A 21748-nucleotide genomic window follows, 5' to 3' on the forward strand; every position below is an offset into this window, starting at 1 on the left:
TGGTCTGATTTATTTTGGAAGGATCTCAGTGGACTCTGGTGTTGTTTCAGAGAGCCGGATGGTCATCATCTTTATTTTATTGATTTTTGAGATGTTTCTTATCAGTTTATATTTTAAAGTACAGGAATTTCTCTGAAAACTAAGCGCTGGAGTTTTGATGCAATCACTTTACAGTTCTTGTGAGAAACAGAGAAAACCTCTGACCTCGTGGTTTTTACCTGACACCCTCATACCTGACTTGAATAACAGCACCAATCAGAGAACAAGGTAGGAGACAGGATATAGAAACAAATGTGCGAAGCGTCCTTGGAGTAACCATAACAACTCCCAGTCCAATTTCCTCTTTTGTCACTTTTTGCAGCTCTACTGTGAACTGTGGAGCGAGCTGAGAAAAGAACATGTTGTCGGCTCGACTAAAACACCGTCAGCTCTCCTGCTCGTGTGCAAAGCTGACATCCAGTTTCCTGAGTGAAGTCATTTCCTCTGTAGACGTTTTGCACAAACACGGGTCTAATATGGAGAAGAGGGGGTGAGTTCGGGGGTTTTGGGGCCACTTCTTCTGACGGCAAACACTCACCTTTAAATTGAATTTTACCCCAGCTTTCTGGAGCAGAGATAAGAGATTCAGTAGCCTTAGCTAACTGAAAATATTGTGATAAATGGACTTTTATTAGTATTTTCCCCCATTATTCATGACAATAACAATACAAAGCTCTGTGCTGGTAATGGTGCATGCGTGTGGATGCATCAGCGACAAAGACAGGGGTACTTATTATGGAAATAGTGCATGATGAATGTGTTAGAGCAACTCAAACTTAATCTAAACTGCATTACATGTTGTTTTGAATATACCTCCCTGATATGCCTTCTTTAATGTACTATCAAGTGCAGGGAGCAGAATTGCTTTAGTCTCCAAATTCAGAGCAGCGGAGAGAGGGAGAGAGGCTTTAAAATACTGTCTGTGAGAAATGCAAAATTTATGAATACCCCCTCACATCTCAGCGTGATTTATGTGAAATAATAATACACTATTTAATGCTTAAACATAGCTAGGAGCGATCCCTGGCTATCAAGATGTACAATGGAGTAATGGGGCTGGAAGACAAATCACCTTGTGGACTTGTGATGCTTATTTAAAGGTGCTCAGGCAGATATATTAAACTATATGTAATTGTACACTAACTCTGTGCTGTAGGCAGAGGCGGCAAACACAGGAGGAGGCCGGTCGTGATGCAGATGGAGTGGTGTAATCAATTTGACTCAAGCATCAGCATCCACGGAGGAAAGGAGGGAGAAGAAGGGAGGGAGGAGATGAAGGGAGACTTTTTGATCTGCTGTGCTGTCGTCTTATTTCGTTTTAAGCCTTCATTCATACATGTGAATCTACTCTTAAACAGTCAGAAAACTTAGAAGCATTTATGAGTGGAATAAAAAAGGTGCAGGATTAAAAAAGTATCCCATTATGTGTGGAGATCAAATTCCCACGTGTATCTTTTTTAATGGTTTATCAGCATGCTGAGGAGCTCCAGAAGTTTTAGCATAAGGTGTGTCAGCTTTACAAAAGAGGACCAGGTTCAAACAAAGCCAGTGGTCACACAGATCTTGATTTATGTTTCACTGATTGCCTCATTTAATTAAAGTAAATGGCAAAGCTGAAGCAAGGCCAAATTGTCCTAATCTGATGAATTGGCCCCCGTTTTACCACCAAAAGCAGGTAGGGTAAATAAACAGGGTAATTACAATGGTAAATGAAGCCTCTGCGAGCGCGCCCTGTGGGCTGCGGGCAGCTCACCCAGGATGTACTGAAGAAGTGAACAACAGGCGTTCCCGTAACTTTCTTTTATCATCTTCCCTCTGTCTCTAAAAGCTGGCCATGCCAAGAAAAACACACTGACATACACTCAGAGACACCTACCAGGCACACACACTCTATCACAGATTCAGTGACACACAAACCACAAACTCTCCTCCCACCCCCAGCCCGGTGTGTTCATGTACAATTATAGCAACGGTGATCCACAGGTGTTGAATTCTTCTGGCAAGCCATAAAACATGATATGCATGATTTGTGCAGTCAGCCAGGTCTGTAATTTCATTCTCCTTTTCTTTCATTTTCCCTTCCTGGGCCACACGATCCATTTTCCTGCTTTATGAGGGTGCAGACACCCAAAGAGACTTTCAGGATGATTACATGCCCCGTGCCATGGGGGGTCTGAGGAGCCAATGCAGCAGCCTTAAGAGCCGTGTCAAACCCAGATGAAAACATCTATTTGAATAAGGTTTTGAATATTTGAACTGCTTGGGGTGTGCTTCATTTATCCTTCGAGACATTTGCCGATCCTGGAGTGGAAGTATCACCCTCTAGACAAGCTACACCAGGGGTGTCTGATATATGTTTTTTGATCCACTTCAGAATATAAAATACATCATTTTAGCCCAGGTAGGCAGTCAGCTCCTGAGTAAGAAGCACTGATTTAGGATGAGGACACATGCCCTCGTGGTCTTGTGAGTGTCTGGCAAAATAAATCAAGCGCACCTTACATGGATCATGTATTTAAGGAGACATTTGTATCCACACAGGCGGGCCTGATGTCACAGCACGTGGGTTGGTCTGCTGGCAGAGAGCCATGATGTCCTCCAGGGGAAACCAAACAAACTCTGTCTGCCACTTTCACAGAGTTGCCTAAACGTGATCAGGGTGAGAGGAAGGTCCTCGAATGTGCGACACACACGCACATGCACACACACATATTCACAGCTTCTGGGTTATATTTTTACACACGCACACCTAGAGTATTAGAGCCAAAGGAGGAAACTATAAATTGAGTTTGTACATATTAAAAATGAGTCATTATTATAATCTAATCAAAGATTCAGAAAGCCATATTTCTAATATTACTCTGAGATTTACTGTCTTGCCGTAAACATAAATTTATTGTTAATATCTATGTAAATAACAGAGTCTCATGGATTTAAGATGAGGCTCTGTTAAATATAAATGTGCATATAAGGATAAATGAAAGTGAAAAGCTAAATAGGCCACAGAAAGGAGTTTTTTTTTCTTCAAATTTCTGGTATTTTCCAGAAAGAAGTCCTCAAGCTTCAGTCTATAAGTAAATAATATTTAGACGTAAACCTCAGCATTAATCCTGGCATGTGATTGACATTTCATATCTGTAACAATACTCCAAATAATTAAAAACAGAAATCTTGAAAGGTAATAGCTTCTCAAATCCATTAAGTAGTTAAAGGTTATGAGAAAAAAAAAACAGGATTATTGCTCACAGCAAAACTCCTAATTAAATGACACCACGTAATTTGTTTCCCAATCCCTTTCTCTTCATAAGCACACTGAAGGTTAAATGAATGGGCAATGAAACATGTGTGTCATTTACCATCAGTCTGAGGAGACAACAAACAATCTTTTTTTTCCCCCATACCCTGTCTATATGTATTAGTGAAAAGGCGAGTATGGTAGATTGGATAAGCAGACACACAATTCCTGGTAAATTGTTTGTTTAATTACTTTTCTTTCCTTCTCTTGTGAGCACAACTTGCAAAGAGGGATGCTTCCCCCTCCTGGCTGCTCATAAGAAAGCTAAAGACTCCCCCGGTCTCTAAGTGCTAACCACTCACTCAAACGTTGCTTCAGATGATGTGTGCGCAAGAAAATCAATTCAGCACAACTGTGAAGGAGCGGGACAAATGTAAGAATCCACATTTGATTTGTAGAAGTGGAAGAAACTCTATAAGTTAGAATATGATTTCTCTGCAAAGTTTGCTGACATGTTTGTGATCTTTTAATTGACATACATGTGCAGCGTTGGCTTTTCATTTTGATGCGTTCTAAAGACCAAGGCCGGTCGCTTAAACTGTCCAGCACTATTATTCAGACTATAAGCTGCAGTGTCTACAATTTTCTGTATTACTTTTATGATTTCAATTCTTATGAAGGCAAAGACACTTTGGTGTCAAAGTTACTTAAAGAAAAGTATGAAAAGAGTAAGGGAGAATTTGAGAAGGAAAAGCATAAAATGGATTCAAAAGTTTTTTCATTGCTGAAGACAAAAGTGTTCAATTGTTTTTAACTATGAGATACATAAATGATGCACAAACAGGCCATACACTATCCTTTAGCCAAAGCTGATAAGCAAAAAGTTTGTTTTCTGTCTATCATCCCAGAGCTCAATGTTGTTGTTTTTTTAACATGTATGAGCCAGAACTAGCCAGAACGAAGATCCTGGAATTTTGACATTAATTAGGATGAGAAGTCACTGGGTTAATTAGTTTTAATACTGTGCTATTTGCACACTAAGCTGCTACTGCATCTTCCTGCTGCCACCACAATGGAAAAAAAACATCACTGCACCTTTGAATGGCATACCACTTAAAAAAAACTGAAATGACATTTCAGTGACTTTGAGTTTAAGCTTTGAGATTGACCAACCTTCACTGAGCAAACTATACAGGAGCAGCTCCCCAGACTGATGTCAGCAGGCAACCTCACAAATACCAGAGAGCACTTATTTGAGAGTGTTAGTAAGAAACAGAGAAAGCAAATCAACTGGAACTCCTGGACAAAGTGCAAAAGCTGTCACATCAGCCAGGAATCACTGGAAATCAGTGAGTGATAAAATATTAAACAACTGTGCTACATATTCATGCTGATTTAACCTAATGTGTATGCCCTTTCTCTTTATATGTAACAGTGTCATCTTTAAAAATAAAAATAAAAAAATTTTGGGACTGTCTACAGTCTTGGTTTCAGGCGGCGCTGGTAGCATACGACATTTCTTTGAATTACATATCTAAAAGTCAAGATCATTAGGTTGTCTTTTTTTACAATAAGGACTGCTTAATATCACAAATTTGGACTGAAAACTGGTTTTCAGATACAAAAAGACTGCATTTTAAACACCACTGAAAATTGTACTTAACTTAAGACATTCTGAAGTTACTTTTTATAATTAGAAATTATTTTAAAAACTCCTGAAACCATCAGATCAGTAAACCTATTAACTACATTACTGATTTATATCCACTTGTCAGAACTAAAATTAACCAAAAGTCAAGGATTGGTTCAGTTAGAATGAAAAGAAGATCTAAGAATAGCAGGTGACAAGTAAAAGAAGTACTAAGTACGACAGATGCAGTTCAAGCTGCTGATTTAAACAGCCTGTTTACTGAATGTGAACTGACCCCAGCCCTGATACGAGCTCTTCTCTGAAGCCTCCTCTGATGGTTAAAGCATATTAAATGGAGAATCTAAAAGGTCCACCCCACCATGCACCCTGTGCCCTCTGATGACAGAGAACAGATGAGCTGAATTTCAAACGTCCACAGCCACCACGAGCCAGTCTGGCTGCTGTGTCTCTGTTCTCTGGTCACTGGCAGAAGGATGGAGGTTGGAGGAGGGAGGAGGGGTTGGGATGGAGGAGGAGGAGGGCGTGAGACGAGGGGGGAAAGAAAAATGTAAGAGCAGCGAGCCTAGCAGATCAAAGAAAATAACATGGGAGAGGATATGAGCGCTTTGAGAAGTAATATAGCCGAGATAGCATCTGTTTTCCGTAGCATGCAGGAGGCTTGAGACAAGCCCAGGAAAAAGACAACGGAGAGCGGGTGCACTTTAGCCCAGGATAGTCCAAACACAAATGGCTTATTAAGAAGCCCCCAATGTAATATCTGGCTGACTTTAAAGTGTCTTCCTTTATAATGATTCACTGCTGGGGATAGAGGGCTTCTTATGATACTGAAGTTGAATAAATAATATGAAGGATTACTATAAGGGAGTGGGCGCTTATATGTGAGGATTTGTGTCTGTTAGAAGAGAGTAGAAGAAAAGTAGCGATCACTATAAGTTTGCTGGATGGTTTGCTAAACACCCAGAAGCCCTGTTCTGCAAAAGTGTCCAAAACAAACACCATTAGTCACTGTGAATGTTTAAATTCAGCATTAATAGTATTTCCTGAGTCTTATCTTGACAATAACTGCAGTTATAATGGGGTATAACTCTGAGGGGATATAGGGGATAGGGCTGATACCTTTCTTGATAGTTATAAAATTAACTTTATTGGTGTTTTTTTTTTCTTTTTCCAAACTTGAGGGCAGATTTTATTAACACTAAGAAAAAAGCAGCTGGCTTCATTTGATTTGATAATTACAGGTGTTGTGGTCTGAATTAAGACTATATTTGGTCAATCAAATGTTGAAATCTTGAATTAAAATTTCACAGAGGACAGTCAAAAGTTGTCTATTTTAATTTCTCTGGTCCATATAGCATATAAAAACCATTCATAGGTCACGCTCCCATATGAGCCTCCTGAAGATTGAATAATGTCCTTCCTGATCCGCTCTGCAAGAGGCCATATTGGATCCAGATTTCACTGGTTCAAAAGTCATTTCATTCCCCTTCATTTCTCCCCTTCTCTCTCCCCCCTTTCTCCCACCCTCTCTCTGCTTTATTCCTCTCTGTCGCTCTCCAGCCTTCCCTCTGCCTGCTTTATTTATTGCAGGTCCAGTGGTGTGGTACAAAGCCATTACCCGCGCATATGTACCTTTTTGAATAATCAATAAATAATTATTTTATTATTTAATAGGATCGTATGGGAGAAGGAAATGGGTTTTATTACATAAATCCATCAGGGGTGATGAATGGCTACACTTGTAAAGTTGGACGGCGGAGCAGGAAAGTGGTCAGACAGGCCTGCACTCACATGGCTGTGCATTGCTGAGCACTTTCTCCATGCCAGGTTGTAAAAATGACATTTTTGTCTCTTTGGGACTGTCAATTGGAGTGCAAAGGGAATGGGGGAAAGGGATTGTAAATTCAGGGAGATTAATTAGCCTTTTACATTTGCGATTCAGCCCTGCATCTTTTCTGTATATTGTGACCCCAATGAGCAGAGGGGTGAGAGACCTGGCCGCAGACGTCTCATTCCAAATGAGTTATTAACAGAATTTTTTGAATAGATGGAAAAATTGTAGCCTGGCCATTTAGTGTCATAAAGGCCGGGTTGGCGAGGCGGCAGGGGCCTCCCAGGGACAGGAGGCAATACCATTACAATCAAATCTGAGATGGAAGAGGGATTGAGCTGTCCATTCTGAATTTTTATATTGTCAGAGGGCCGAGGAGGAAATAATGCCATCCTGGAGTGTATTAACCTCTGGCTGGGGAACGAGGACAGAGAAAGAGAGAAGGGGAGAGGGAGAGAAGAAAGGCAGGCGGCGAGAGGGATTTGAGATTGGACAGCAGGGAAAGGGAAGGCTTGAAGAAGGAGGAGAGGAAGGGGGCAGAAGAGAGTTTCATGCCTTATGCTGCAGAATCCAAACAGGGAGAGACAGGGATATGAGATGGCCAAGAGACAGAGCCAGAACAGAAGAAGGGAGAGCAGGGAATAATGCAATAAGGATTTAGAGACAAAGGCTGAAAGAAATGTATGGGGGGAGAAAAGCAGATATGGATGAGCCTGCAAAGGGAAGAAGGGAAAGATAGGAGAAGAGGGAATCTGAGAGAAATGAGGGAATGACATGAAGGGAGGAGATGAAAGAGGGTGGAGGGGGAGTTGTAAGGACAGATTTCCTTAGGTGAATATCTGTAAACACATTAAATAAATTTTTCATTACATATGTTAATGCCTAACCTGCATCAATGATAAACGCTGGGAAATCTGACTTTGCTGCACACTACATGACTACCAAGATGCATCACACATGATCTTTGCTCCACAAGCGCATGCAGTTAATAATACAAGTTGGTAAAATGTGTCCCCAGCCACCACATGTTTTTTGTGTGTTCACAGCTGAAAATGCATTTACACTTTCAGAAACTTCTTCTTCAGGACATGACAGGGCATAATATCAAAAGCATGTTCACAACATGGTAGCATACAAAGTAACAAACACCAACTTTACAGGAACAGTTTTTGTATTTATGCTGATGATTTGGGAAATTTGGAATTTGGAAAGGAGGCAGGCAAAAAAAAAAATTATGAGGTAATAGTTTTTAAGCTGCTCAACCGTTTTGGTGTCTCCTTTGTCTTACTTCTTGTTTTATGGTGCATCAAATCTTTCAACAGATGGAAAGTTGGCAAAGCAGGAATGCCAGCTTAGCATCCTGAGCCTCTACAATGGGGCTGCAACAGCCATGCAGTTATAAAACATGCAGAATGTGGATTTTCATTGCTGAGATATGCAAGAAAAATGCAAAAAAAAATGCAAAAAAAAGCAACAACAAAAAAAAAAAATCTTGATTTGGTTTTGATGCCTAAGGTCCCAACCCACATTTTATTCAGGAAAAAAAATTCCATTCCAAATGTAAACAAGGGTTGTATGCCATTTTGCTTAGCATTCACATCAAGTCCAATGGTCACCAACCACTGACAGTAATGCAGAAGGAGTGAGCTTTTTGAGAAACAGCATCAGAATTAATCCAAAACTGTTATTTAATACCAATCAAACTCATTTTCTAATTTATTTTCTTTTTTTTATTATTATTTCTTTATTTTATTTATTGATCATGTTTGCCATATCAAATAAGTAGATAACAAGTAGAATGTAAGCTAAAATGTTGAAATGATAGATAAATTTGTATACCCCACCATGACAAACACACACACAGAAAGAAAGAAAGAAAGAAAGAAAGAAAGAAAGAAAGAAAGAAAGAAAGAAAGAAAGAAAGAAAGAAAGAAATCTGGTAAATGTCATTTGATGGAGATTATTCTTAAAATTTTATTTTACTTATTTTATGTTATTTTTATATTGCTTTGGATATATGCCCAAGAAAGTGTTTGCCTGCCCTCTCTGACTCTGACTTTTAATTATACTGATAACATTTCTGGCAACATTTATGGAAAAGCAAATCACTAGCGTGAGCTACCAAACTTGCCAAACTGGACATACCTGTGGGGCTGGAATGCTGAAGCGCATGGTGAGAAGAAGAGAGCAAACTTGGAGCTTCTGTGATACAGAGTCTGTGGCGATTCATCATAGACCCATCACTACGTGTAAGACTTGAAGCCTGTTTCTGCACTTGCTGTTTTTTTCTGGACATCTTACTTCCTGTTCATGACGCACGCTGCTGATATGATTTTCTGATTTCGAAGGTGTACAATCACTGTTAACGTGTACTAGTTCACCTGCTGCACCGCGTGGCTGTATCGACCAATAGCAGCGTAGTTCAGAGGTCGGAGTGGACCGGAAGTTGTTGGCTGCTCCTGCCTCTGAAGCCTCTGCAGCTCTTAGCATGCTAATCCTTTATAAACGTGTTTCTGCTTATTGTCATTACAAATGGGGGAAATGAAAACTTTGGAAATGTGCGAAAAAGAGCGCGGGCATGTCCAGGGAAGTGAGTATGAATGGCAACGGTCCTGAAGAAGAGGATAAGCTAACGCAAAGAAACACGGAAGTGTCGTCGGAGGTAACGAGCTCTCTGCTGTAGCTTGGTTGTTTGGCAAAAAAATCACAGTCAGATACTAAATTTCTCTGTTATACGTCGCTTCAAGGTGGATTGCTATGACACTCGTTTAACTTCGGGTCTATAATCTACGAGATCATGACACCAAGTGTTTTAAGTCTGTAAGCATGCTGTTTAGGGCACATTAGCTGACGATACTTTTTGTCATACTGTCCTGAACACATGCCTCTTTACATTCAGAGTCAAAGAATGTATAATTAGGTAAATTTTTAGTCTGTTTTGACCGTTTGGAGTACTGGACAAAGTGGAAACGTTTAATTTGGCTTTAGGTTGTAGTCTCTATCCATATATTTGCTTTCCTCCTACATTAACCTTAAAAGTAACACGGCATACCTACTATTTGACTCTCCCCTTTTACAAATATTTACAGTGCTTATGAAACATTTATAAAATGATACTTAAAACACAGGTCCATCAAGGTCATATAAGAGGATTTAGTCATTAAAACACTGCCTGTGTATGATTTGAGCTAAGAAAAAAAATGATTTTTGTTTATTTATTTTAATACAAGTCTTGTGTCACAGAGACTAACTTAAAATTTGCTATGTTTACTTCTTTGCACTGATTCTCTGTATTGTGCATGCTTTCCTCCAAAAAGGTACTACCGTCTGTAACACAGTCACATTTTTTTTGTTTCCTGTTGTGATTACTACTATTATGATTGTAATTCTTAGTGGATGTAAGCCTTGGATAAAGTTTAACTTTGTTTGTTACTATTCTACCATTAATGTTTTCCTTATTGTGTCACTTAAAATAAAATGATGAATCTCTAAAACCGTACTTCCTTTCTGTCCTCACAGCAGCCTGCAGAGAGAGACACAATGAGTGCCAAATATGGCCTGGTGGGCTACAACAGTTCACGGAAGCACATTTCCATTTCCATCCCCTCATCCACCGAGGTGATGTCGCCACACATCAAGTCCGTTGAAGAGCTGAGGGTCCTAGGAATCAACCTGAGCAGCTTCAGTCCCCCCACACAGTTTTTAATCTGTGTGGCAGGAGTCTTCCTCTTTTACCTCATTTATGGATACCTACAGGTGAGCCGAAGGCCCACTCAAACACAAACATAGTAATTTATGTGTTTTAATAGTTATATTGTCTTCATTTACCTGAACTATGCTTACATGCACTGTTTAACTGAATAAAGTTACACTTCTCTGTTTATACTTGAAAGCAGATTTTGTCAGATTTAAGAGTAGGTGTGACAACCCAGATGAAAACTAACTTTCTGCCCTGTGCCTGTCATTTTCTGCTATGCAATTCTTCATTCTCTTCTCAGGAGTTGATCTTTTCTGTGGAAGGCTTCAAGCCTTTTGGTTGGTACCTCACTTTGGTCCAATTCGGCTTCTACTCCACGTTTGGACTTGTAGAGCTTCAGCTCACACAGGACAAACGCAGAAGGTAAATAATTCCTGCTCTCAGAGAACAGCTTATTCACTCAGCTTAGTTACAGTCATTTGCCATCTTTGTTTTACTGTGAACGAATACTTTCTGGTTAAAAACAGAAGATATGTCCACATCTACTGAAGCATTTAAACAATCAGACATTGCAAGTTGTTTTTCAACCACTCCTCTGTCCCACAGGATACCAGGGAAGACCTACATGATCATAGCCTTTTTAACAGTGGGCACTATGGGCTTATCCAATACCTCGCTGGGATACTTGAATTACCCGACACAGGTCATCTTCAAATGCTGTAAACTCATCCCAGTTATGATTGGAGGAGTGTTTATACAAGGTAAGCTGATAGCCAAGGGTATACATTCACTACTGTGATTTGTTTTACTGTTTTTTTTCTGTACAGTGTTCTCACTATCTGTAGAGTGTTAATGAGTGCTACACTATTGCTGTGAATACTAATATTATGTTAGTAACAATAAGTAATATTATTAAACTTGTTTCTGCCAACTTCTTCCATATCTTATAATTATAATTTCATATGTTTTTCAGTGTAGCACCCACTTGAACAACAAAGCAGCATATGTGTGTGATTGTCTGAGTGAACTGTGTGCTAGGAGGAGATTGTTGCTTATAAATTAAATTGTGGATGTGATTGACTGCACCTTAAGTAGTCAGTCTAAGGGAGCTACTGGCTGCCTCACTGGCCATCAATCAACAGATAAGCTCAACTTGAATAAGAATTTTCAAATCAAGCTTTTGATTGCCTGTTACATACATTATGATCAGTTCCCAATCTTTATTCATTCATTCATTTTCCATACCTCTTATCCTGTTCAGGGTCGTGGGTGACTAGAGCCAATCCCAGCTGTCTTTGGGCAATAGGCGGGGTACACCCCAGCCTGGTCGCCAGTCAATCACAGGGCTCAATTTCCAATCTTAAGTACTCTAAACCATAGTGAGTCAGTGGTCTGCGCCTTTTTATTCCTCTGGTTACTAAGAGAGACTGCATCAGGGCTGTTGTAATTGATTATTTTGGTAGTTGAGTATTCTATTGATCACCTTGATTACTTTGATGATTGAGTAATAGAAGAAGAATCAATGCATGCTTTGCAATTTTTCTTCTTAATTAGTTTTGCTTTTTTCAAAAGAAGCTGTAAGTGCAGCAAAGAGAGGGTAAGACAGGTTTCCTAATTGAAAAACTGTTACCTTTTTTTTCCTTTTTTTTTAATAAAACAAGTTAATTGCTTAGATTGCAAATCAAATGATCAATCTAAAGCTGAAAAAAAGAGCTAAGCTGCGGATATTTAGCTTATTTCAGTTTTTTTTTCTAACAGTATAGATAAAACATAACTCCATTTATATTTATCATCAATTAGTTATGTTATCTCCCTCCTGATTTCATTTCTCTTTTCTGTATACCTCCGTCTTGTATCACTAACGGTACATTTGTTTGGATGACCAAATAATTTAACTCTTATTCTAAAATGTAGCACTCAATACCACAGTCTCTAAGCTTGTGATCAGTTAACACATTGATGAGGTTGGTTCAGGACACAAAAAGGAATGAGAAGGTTCCCTGTTTTTCTCTGACCAGCAGCAGAGCATGTATCAGAAAGAGCGACCAGTCAAACTCAGTGTAGAGTGCAACAAGACGCTTTCAGATTCAGTGATCTCAGCTGTCACAGATTTACAGTAGTTTTTTTTGTTAAAAATGGTTAACATTGTGCTTTGGCCCATCCAGATTTAATTTTAATTTAAAATCTTGAACATTTTCTTTTGTTTACACTCGGGTGTCAGTTGTTTTTCCTTTTTTTTCTCTTTTGTTTCTTTGTCATTGATTTTGTATACATGTTGCGCCAACAGTGGAGCGCTGCAGGAATAACTATCTGTGCAACACACTGTGCACTGTATAGTTATTTAGATTTAGACAAAGCCTTGAGGCAAAATATTTGCTTTTAAGTTACTCAAAGAATCATTTCAGCCCTCTGCCACATGCCATCCGTAGGCTGGCGCCGACTGCAACGCCAGGTTCTAACCTGCATACCTACAATGCAGACTGAAGAAATAAAGGTTTAGGTTGTCATACAGGTTTACCGTGATACTAATGCCAGCCCTTTATTTGTGATCTGTGAGTTGTACATCTAAGTCACAGACACACACTCAGTCTTAATAAGTTATCCTGAATTCAAAAGTTAAAGGGCTGGGCCCAGACCAGATCTGAGTATCAAGCAACAAGTTTTCTCTTTGGATTTGCAAACCTTTTCAATATATTTACACAGAAAAATGCAGTTGCTTAATATTTTTTTGAACATAGTTATACTCCAAAATAATAATCGAATGAATCATAGCATCATCATCATCCACACCAATTTTATATTTTACACCTCACACCAGCACTATCACTTTTTTTAAGCCAAGGCCACTTTTAACATTTAATTCCTCCATCTTATCGCTGCCTGTTGTTTTCACTTGTCAGAGCCAGTTAAATACATTCATGGTTTCTCTCTTCTTTTGGTTTCGTCTGTCCTTTCATCCTTACGCCCGCCTTTTCAAGGTTCTGTGTCCTCAGCGTCAGGTTATTCAGTATTTTGCCTTTCTACATCTTCCTCTCTCCGCCCTTTTGGAAAGGTAGATGTGAGGACCACGGTCCCTGAAGGGGTCATGTGGAAAACAGAACTTGTTCACTTAGAATGCAAAGAGGAAAAAAAGTGAGAGAGTGGGATGGACAGATGAAGGGAGGGGTGTGGGGTTGCATCTGATTTGAGGCCCTTCAAAGGCGAGTCAGGGAATCAAAGCCGACCACGGCCAACCTGATGCTCCGTCCCCCCGTCATCCTCTAGGCATCTATCCGTCAGTCTGCTTTAGAAGACTCCTTCATCCTGTTGTTTTCCTCCCAACTTTTGTTTTTTTCACAAAGCCTCTCCTCAACTGCTTTGTTGCGTGCAAAAACTCAGAAAACTTCTGGTTGTCAAGAAAACCTATAGCAAAAACTTAAAATAAAATTTTTAAACTGAGTCAAGGGTCATCCACAATTTAACCAATCAAACCCTTTTCAGTTGAGAATTCAGGTCGCTTTGACCAAAATAATTTCCTCAATTTTCTTTTATGATCTTGAGCACAAAGGTTCTCCGAGATCCAGAGTTTCTGTGCTTGACATTAGAGTAAAAGATGTTCAAAAGCATTCAGTTCTTTCTGTTTGTTTTTCAGGTAAACGCTATAACCTGGCTGATGTGTCTGCTGCTCTCTGCATGAGTCTGGGACTCATCTGGTTTACGTTGGCCGACAGCAAAGTGGCTCCAAATTTTAACCTTACAGGTAACTTCAGAAAGCAGACTGGAGAAATTTTCTCATATAAATGATCTTGGTCATAGATTTACATCTTTATTTTCTACTTGTTTGAAATGTTAAAAATAGACACATTGTATGTTGCTAGTGGAGTTTTACATGCGTATCTATTTGTCCTCAGATACCCATGTGTCTTGTTTTACATTATTTTGCGCGCAGGTGTTCTCCTCATCTCCCTGGCGCTGTGTGCAGATGCAGCTATTGGAAATGTGCAGGAGAAAGCCATGAAACTCCATAACGGCTCCAACTCTGAAATGGTACACTAATATCAGGATTTAAAGTTTGCAGGTCTGATGATGACCAGGTCAGGTGTGGTGTGGACATGCATATAAAAAACAGACTCCTCATGTTTTGGGTGTTTGACGGCTATTGATATATAATGAACAATGTGTGTGTGATGTCACTGACTGATCACCTTGGGTTGTGCTGACAGGTGCTGTACTCTTACTCCATTGGCTTCGTCTACATACTGACAGGCCTGCTCTGTGTGGGGGGACTGGGGCCTGCAGTGGCCTTCTGCTCAGAGGTGAGAGTAACCTGAAGACATTAAAACCTGGACCCTTTAGCATATGGTGGAGCTGCACATAGATTGGTACTATCACAGGGCCTGTTTGTTTTAATAATGTACCATGTGAAAAAGATATGAAGATCAGTTTATAGGAAAAATGGAAATGATAAATGAACTTGATAATTCCTTTCTTACCTTTTAAACAACTCAAAGCCTTACACACCACAAGGAAGCATTTACCTATTCACACAATCATACCATAATGAGAGGTGCTGCCTATCACAGTATTTGCTCTTAGCTAGTCCTGCCACATCAGTATGACACACTTTCATCCATCTCAATGACAAGTTTAACATTTCATTCTCTTCTTCCTTCCAGCATCCTGTGAAGACCTACGGTTATGCTTTCCTCTTCTCTCTAACCGGTTATTTTGGCATCTCCTTCGTGCTGGCCTTGATCAAGCTGTTTGGTGCCCTAGTTGCAGTTACAGGTCAGAGCCTCATGATTTCACATCTTCCCTTTGTTCAGGAACAGATTGAAAAACTTTATAATTGTTTTTCAACTTAGCTGTTTTTACCTGTGTGTGCTTGTTTATGTAATCATTTACTGTGATGTATATTAAATGCATCACCTGAATGAAGAGCAGAAATTTAAATTGAAACATCTCAGAAAGTTGCAGCTTTTGCTTGTTGTGTTAAAACATCCTCACATGTTCTGCACTTCTTTGCAGTGACCACGGGGAGAAAGGCCATGACCATCGTACTTTCCTTCATGTTCTTTGCAAAACCTTTCACTTTTCAGTAAGTATTGCCACCTTTTGACTTTGATCACTTTTCCTCAAGTTTAAAACTCAACTGGTCTGCACTGATTTTTGTTTTTAACAAAGAAAAACTGGATTTGTCTCCCCTGGCCCTGGTTTTCATGTCCTCAGTCCATTTCAAGACCTTGACTTCTCCAATGCTCTCTCTCCCCCAGTCCTTAACTCTTACTCACTCTCGTGTGTTTCTGACTCCGTTTTCTGCTTCACCTCCAAGTCTTCACAAAAAAACACACACACACACACACACTCTAAAAAACACAAAAACTAAATAATTTCCATTATCCTCATAGCCAACTCTGTTCTCCCTCCAGCTGGTGCCACTGACCATTACTAGACTTACTATAACTTTTCTGGCTAAATTTAAAACTGAAAATATAATTTTCAGGATATGCAGATTGTTAAGAGACCTGGTCAGGGCCTCATGTGCAGACTGGATATCAACTAAGGCTCTGTTTACACAACAACATTTCTGTCTGAAAATGTTGAAATGCAGTGAAAAAAAATATGCATTTACACGAAAAACGCCAAGGGCCTGAAAACGCTGTAGTAAGCAATCCAGGCCTGTAGGTGGCGCTTTAACTGCACAACACCGTAGTTCGCGACAGTTGTAACAAAGGTACTGTTGTCCTGTTGTATGCGCTCGTGCGAAGCGGAGTGTGATGTCAGCGTTTCCACTGAAAATGCCGGCTTACTGTTTACACCGTAACGGTGTCGGCTCATAGACAGTAAAAAAAGATGGACGTCCGCTTGCTCGGCTCAAAGTGAGGTCTCCACAAAAACTGCTCCCCCTGGTGGCTGGCTGCAGTATAGGCTATAAAATCTGACTTTCCAGCCATTCCAGATGGGCTGTGGTCAAACTTTAAAAAAATTAATACTCCTTGTAGAAATGTTTCTCACTTCCAGTTGTTGCGGTGATTTGAAGATATTATTTGGCTGCCTTGTATTCAAGTCCTCTTTTTTCTGAAAAGTTTTGTTTTCATTGGTTATATGAGGTTAAAAACAAGGTTTTATGTAACGTTTAACGATGATTGACAGCTGCCATTCTTGTGTATTTTTTACAGGGATGGTAAAATATGTCAGGAGGTAGAGTCAAGAAGTGATTAGACGCTCGAAAGAAAGAAAAAAAATAATTATTTTTGTCACCCAGCTCCACTCAGATTTTCCCAGAATCCCTCATCGTCTCTACTGCACAGACTCTGGCTCCAAACTGCTGCCAATGGCGGCGCCTGTGACAGGGGTATTTTGGCTTCAAAACCGTACAATGATAAATGGCGGAGCCACGCTGTCCACTCTAAATACAGTCTATGTGTTGGCTGCGTTTAAGAAAAATCTCACTCTGGAGGCCGTTTTCAAAAGGTTGCTTTTTAGGTCGGCTAAAACGCAGTTTCCATGTAAACGCGAGGCTGAAACGCTGCTAAACCTTCCAATGCCAAAGAGCTCATTCCAGTAATCTACCAAACACAAATTTACTTACTTTTTGTGCTAAATGTATGTTATCTTGCCTACCAATTCACTTTGTAAACATTTTTTTTTTTTCTGTCAATTTTTACCATAGTACCAAGTCAAATGTTTCTGAACTCTTCACTGCCAAATGATTTGATATATGTGGGTGCTGCTTGTCCCTTTTGTTATGCAGAATTAATCACAGTTTTCAATGGATTTTAAAAAATCTCAATCAAAACTGAAACAGTTGAATGATGAATAAGAAGTCTGGGAAACGTCACATTAACTTATTGGTGTAGTGTGATTCAAGTGCAAGTAGAACAAAAAAATGCAACATTAATCAAATCTTTTTTGGAGAAAAAAAAGCTAAAGTAAACAAGCATCTCTTTGTTTTCATAATCTGTATTTGTTCAGTTCCTGTCCCCTTAAACTAACTGAACTTTCTGTCCTCAGGTACATCTGGGGTGGCCTTTTGGTGCTCTTCGGCATCTTCTTAAATGTTTACAGTAAAAACCGAGATAAAATGAAGCTTCCCTCCTTCAAGGACCTCAGGAGCTTGCTGCTAACAGGAAAGAAAGTCCGGTTTCTCTCACAAAACGTATAGAGGGCATCCACAAGTGTGGCTGAAGACCTGAGCCAGCAGATTTTGCATCTGTTCAGATGTAGAGTTGGCCCAGCTGTCCCAGGAGATATGATGAAGAGTGTGCATGAGCTGTGAGCCTCATTGACACAAACATTGGCTAAAGGATGGCTGAACTGGGTTGAGACACCAAAAGCCTGGTTTCAGTACAACTTGACGGAAAAGACTCAAACTCTGCAACAAACTGAAGGAACTGTGACTACGTTGAACAAGTGGATCAAAGCTTGTGGGCTCTGTGAACAGTGCTGCAGAGCCCTTAAAAACATTCCCAACATTGTGGATGACACTGAGGACCTTTAAGACTCTCTAAAGGGAAGCCAGCGCCTTAGCAAACCAAATCGCACAGTTTTGCACTGGAAACAAGATGACACTTAAGCCCTTGAGTGGTTGGGAACTAAAACCTATGAAGGAAAGAGCACAGAGTGACATTTCAACTATCATTTCTGAAATGAATGTTGGTCTCTTACCCAAAAACAAATTAACCAATCGGCATCGCTGCCCTCGCATGTGCCAGTAAAGCGGAACAAAACTATGTTTTACATAAGCATTGTCTTGATAAAGGTTTCATAGTTTAATGGTAATTTATATCCTGACTGTACCCCCGTTCATAAAAATGTGGGATGTGTGTGATTGTTCGGTGACACTTTGGAGAATTTAAAGATGTTTGCTACAGTCTACATCAAAAGGTCAACTGCCATAATTTCCTAACCTTGTGTTTTGGTGGGAGGGTACCACTCTTTTACATTAAAACAAAGTGAGACAAATTCTCCTCAAGTCCATTCTTTTCTGTGTGTGTGTGTGTTTGTGTGTGTGTGTGTGTTGTCAGCAAAACTCGTATTCTCCCCCTTTGCACCGCTGAGAGAAGAGTTGAAATGTTGCCAAACTGTGTGTGTGTTTATCCATCCGGTGGCCTTGGGCATGTTTGATTAGGAGTCCTGAAAAAAGAAGATAGCTCTGCTCAACAAAAAGCTAACAGCACTTCACGCCGTTGAGGCTGTCCTGTTCATCTGGAACCGTCATGTGGATGCTTGTGTGTCATTTACATTAAAGTCAGTCTCTACTTACTCAGAGTGGAGTGATGACACATCAGGTTTTATATTGATACTCCAGAGAGGCATTCAGGGAAATGATGTCACAGTTTGCCAAAACTTCATTGTACCTTTTTTTAACTTGTAGCAAATGCTTTTACATATAAAACAATTGGAGTGCAGTAAAAGTTTTAAAAAGCTGATTTTTATGTTTTCCTAACACCGACTTCTCTGAATACATGCTCTTTTCATATTCTTTGTTTTCCTGTTGAAGGCGCTGAGAGGACAATCAGGAATCCTGAGTGTTTTTCAAGGATGAAGGCTCTGCATCATAAGGACATGACTCTTGCTAATACATTATTTTTTTGTTTATTTATTTTCTGGAAGAAAATGAATAGTATTTAGCTCTTTTTTCCAGGCTACAAAGCAACAAGGCAACGTTTTTTATTTGTAGTCATGTAGCGCTACTGTTTGAAACATGACAACAATCAAATTTTGTTGACTTAGTTTGTAGTTTAGTGTCTAGGGCTCGTATGCATGACAAGCCTTTAGCAGGGGCAATAGACTGTTTGACTAAAGGCGAAACAAAAGTTGATTAGTGGTTTGCTTGAGCCAGGTTAACTGCCCAAAAGAGCATTAGATTTAATGGTGGTATGACCCACCATAACAGGCGCTAAAAGCAGGATTACAGCGCCTGTTTGGCTGTTTAAAGGCAGACATCGTGCAATACGTTACAGTTTTAGACAAAATATGCAAAGACAGTGGACAATCCTTTGGAAAGGTGGCAATGTATAGCCATACAGCAGATTCTTTCAGTGAACAGATGAGATAAAGGAGACAATCAAAGTCTCAAACCAGTGAGGCTCACTGCTATAAATTTTACAAGTTTGATTCGCTCTTTGCTTTTATACATCTGGGTCCTTTGAAGATGTGTGTGATGAAATGTTGGAGTACATAAACTGCTTTAAGAGTAATTCCTTGAGGTGTACAGGGACATTACTGCAGCTCTTGTGTCGCAAAGTAGCCTTCATATTACTGATTTTATGATTGAGATTGTCTACTGTGCGCTCAGAAACACCACCTGATTGATTCACAGATGACAGCTGTTTGTGTATTCTTGTGATAAATCTCCATTTCTCCGGCTAAAAAAGGTTTATTGGGGTTTATGTGTAGTAGACATGCACAGTTCAAATTTTCTGATGGGGTTCAGGAGGTTCTTCTTATAATGACGTAATCTGCACCTGCCTTGCTTTCATGGTGTAACTAGTTAACGGCTAACACTGCAGCTAAACGGGCCCGTTAACAGAGTGTTAGGACTTATGGACCCGTTTGTGTAATGATTGAATGTGCATACGGGCCCAGAAAGCTGTGTTGACCCAGCCTGCTCTCAATCAAGCATCCTGCACTGCTGTATGTGCGTTTTGACTGGGGCTGGGTATTACTAAGAACCTCACGATTATATTTGATTTTTATTCTTTAGGTTGTGATCAATATCGTTTGGATTCAATATTGATTTAAATACTTTGATTTTCATGCCCCATATGAACATATGTGGTATGTCACCTCACATTTTGAGGCAATAAAACGACCCAAACATCAGACTTAAAAGCTGAAGGAGCTGGCTTTAAGCTGCTGCTTTGGCTACCATTTTGTTGTTGTTTGGTCTCGTGTAGCTCAAACGCGAACAACATGCACAGCCAGGAGGTGAAGCGATTCAGAGGATTTGCTGAATCGATATTGAATTGGCTGAGGAAATCTTTCAATGCATCAATTCATCAATGTTTTTACCCACTCCTTTTTGACTTAAAAATGGAGGTGTTAATAGAGATTGATAGGTCAAATCATGATTCATCAGCTCCAGTTTACATGCCCCATTTGAAAACCAGATTACTACATTTCAATTGGATGAAGCCCGAAATGACCCAGTCAAGGAAATACTTCAATAAACTTGGAATATTTTGAAAATGTTTGCAGCCTTTTGTCCTTGATGATCACATTCTGTGTATGTGTGTGTGACTGTCATAGCATGGTGTGAAATGACAGCAACTTGCCAGCTCAGCAGGAGGCGGCTGAGTACGGCTCTCTCTGTGATCCTAATAGAGGCCCAGATATTACAGTCTCACTTCCAGGCGGGAAACCTAATGCTGGGCCAATTAGTAATTTGGTATTTCATGAAACTTGGCAGCTCGTGTCTGATGACAAACTGACAGAGATCCTCACTCCTCCAGGGAACCTTTGGCAGCAAAGCCAAACATACACACTCACACACACAAATATACACACTGAGAGGTGCTAAGGTTTTCTTCCAAAGCAAAGTGCGGAGTGTTAAACATATTTTCAGCATGTAACTGAATTCAAAACTGAAAAGAACTTTGCATGCCTGCATCTTTGGCTGCAGATTCACAAAGGGACCAAAAGCAGTGTTTTTAAGGGTTTTTATTTTAAAATACAGCACCTTCATAATGTTTGTAGCTTTATATGATTGATGAAGAGTAAAGCACTCCATTTGAGGTGAAGAGGTCATGTTGCAGCACTAAAACATAGTTGGCCACTATATACACCTTTGATGTGTAGCGTACTGTACTACTTCATCGCTATGGGAGCGCCTGTTCTTTTCCAGCTCCCTGAAAGGTCATTATGGGATGGGAAAGCCCAGTTGACCCAAGGCAAAGTACATCATTTGTCTTTTAGCACCAGGAGAACACACCTAACAAAGCAGGCTGACCCCTGTTAGAACGCTGAGGATTTGGACCATTTTTTAAAGCCACACAGGAATTTACCATCCACTGAAGTCAGCTGTTTTTTATTGTTAAAGACAAACATTTATCTTTAATTTTTCATTAGAAGTGACTGTAAGTGGTGCAACTCAAATAATGCTTTGATGACTGTCTAATTGTTTTTTAATTTTCCTATCAAATGTTGAAAGGATGTCTTCCTGAAAGTGAGAATTTATGGGGATTTATTCAAAAATTGATAGGAAAAATAAAAACCTTTCACCTCTTTCTTCTGGTTCTTTCTCTCTCCATCCCCCCAACACAATACACACCTGGTAACCTCGGTCATTCAACCTCTGCTCTCACAAGGCTGCAG

At 39.8% G+C, this 21748-nt stretch overlaps 1 protein-coding gene across 1 annotated transcript; it reads left to right on the top strand.

The window, feature by feature from the left end:
* Positions 1–9108: 9108 nt before the first annotated feature.
* slc35b3 (solute carrier family 35 member B3) lies at positions 9109–18394 on the top strand. The gene is made up of 10 exons (XM_074693849.1): positions 9109–9415; positions 10273–10509; positions 10752–10873; positions 11057–11211; positions 14082–14189; positions 14379–14476; positions 14653–14745; positions 15106–15217; positions 15458–15527; positions 17444–18394. Exons 1-10 carry the CDS (start codon positions 9332–9334, stop codon positions 17592–17594), a joined length of 1230 nt encoding a protein of 409 aa, XP_074549950.1. The 5' UTR covers positions 9109–9331; the 3' UTR covers positions 17595–18394.
* Positions 18395–21748: the final 3354 nt, after the last annotated feature.

Source organism: Halichoeres trimaculatus, unplaced genomic scaffold, assembly GCF_033239565.1.
Source record: "Halichoeres trimaculatus isolate MK-OKI-2021-1 unplaced genomic scaffold, fHalTri1.1 fHalTri1_scaffold_18, whole genome shotgun sequence".
Lineage (NCBI taxonomy): Eukaryota > Metazoa > Chordata > Actinopteri > Labriformes > Labridae > Halichoeres > Halichoeres trimaculatus.

Bases quoted from the DNA above. Each gene is read 5' to 3' on its own strand.
- slc35b3 (XM_074693849.1), top strand. From the start codon at position 9,332: ATGTCCAGGGAAGTGAGTATGAATGGCAACGGTCCTGAAGAAGAGGAT. The intron at 14,477-14,652 runs GTACACTAATAT...TTGTGCTGACAG, and splicing joins ACGGCTCCAACTCTGAAATG to GTGCTGTACTCTTACTCCAT. The intron at 15,528-17,443 runs GTAAGTATTGCC...TTCTGTCCTCAG, and splicing joins GCAAAACCTTTCACTTTTCA to GTACATCTGGGGTGGCCTTT.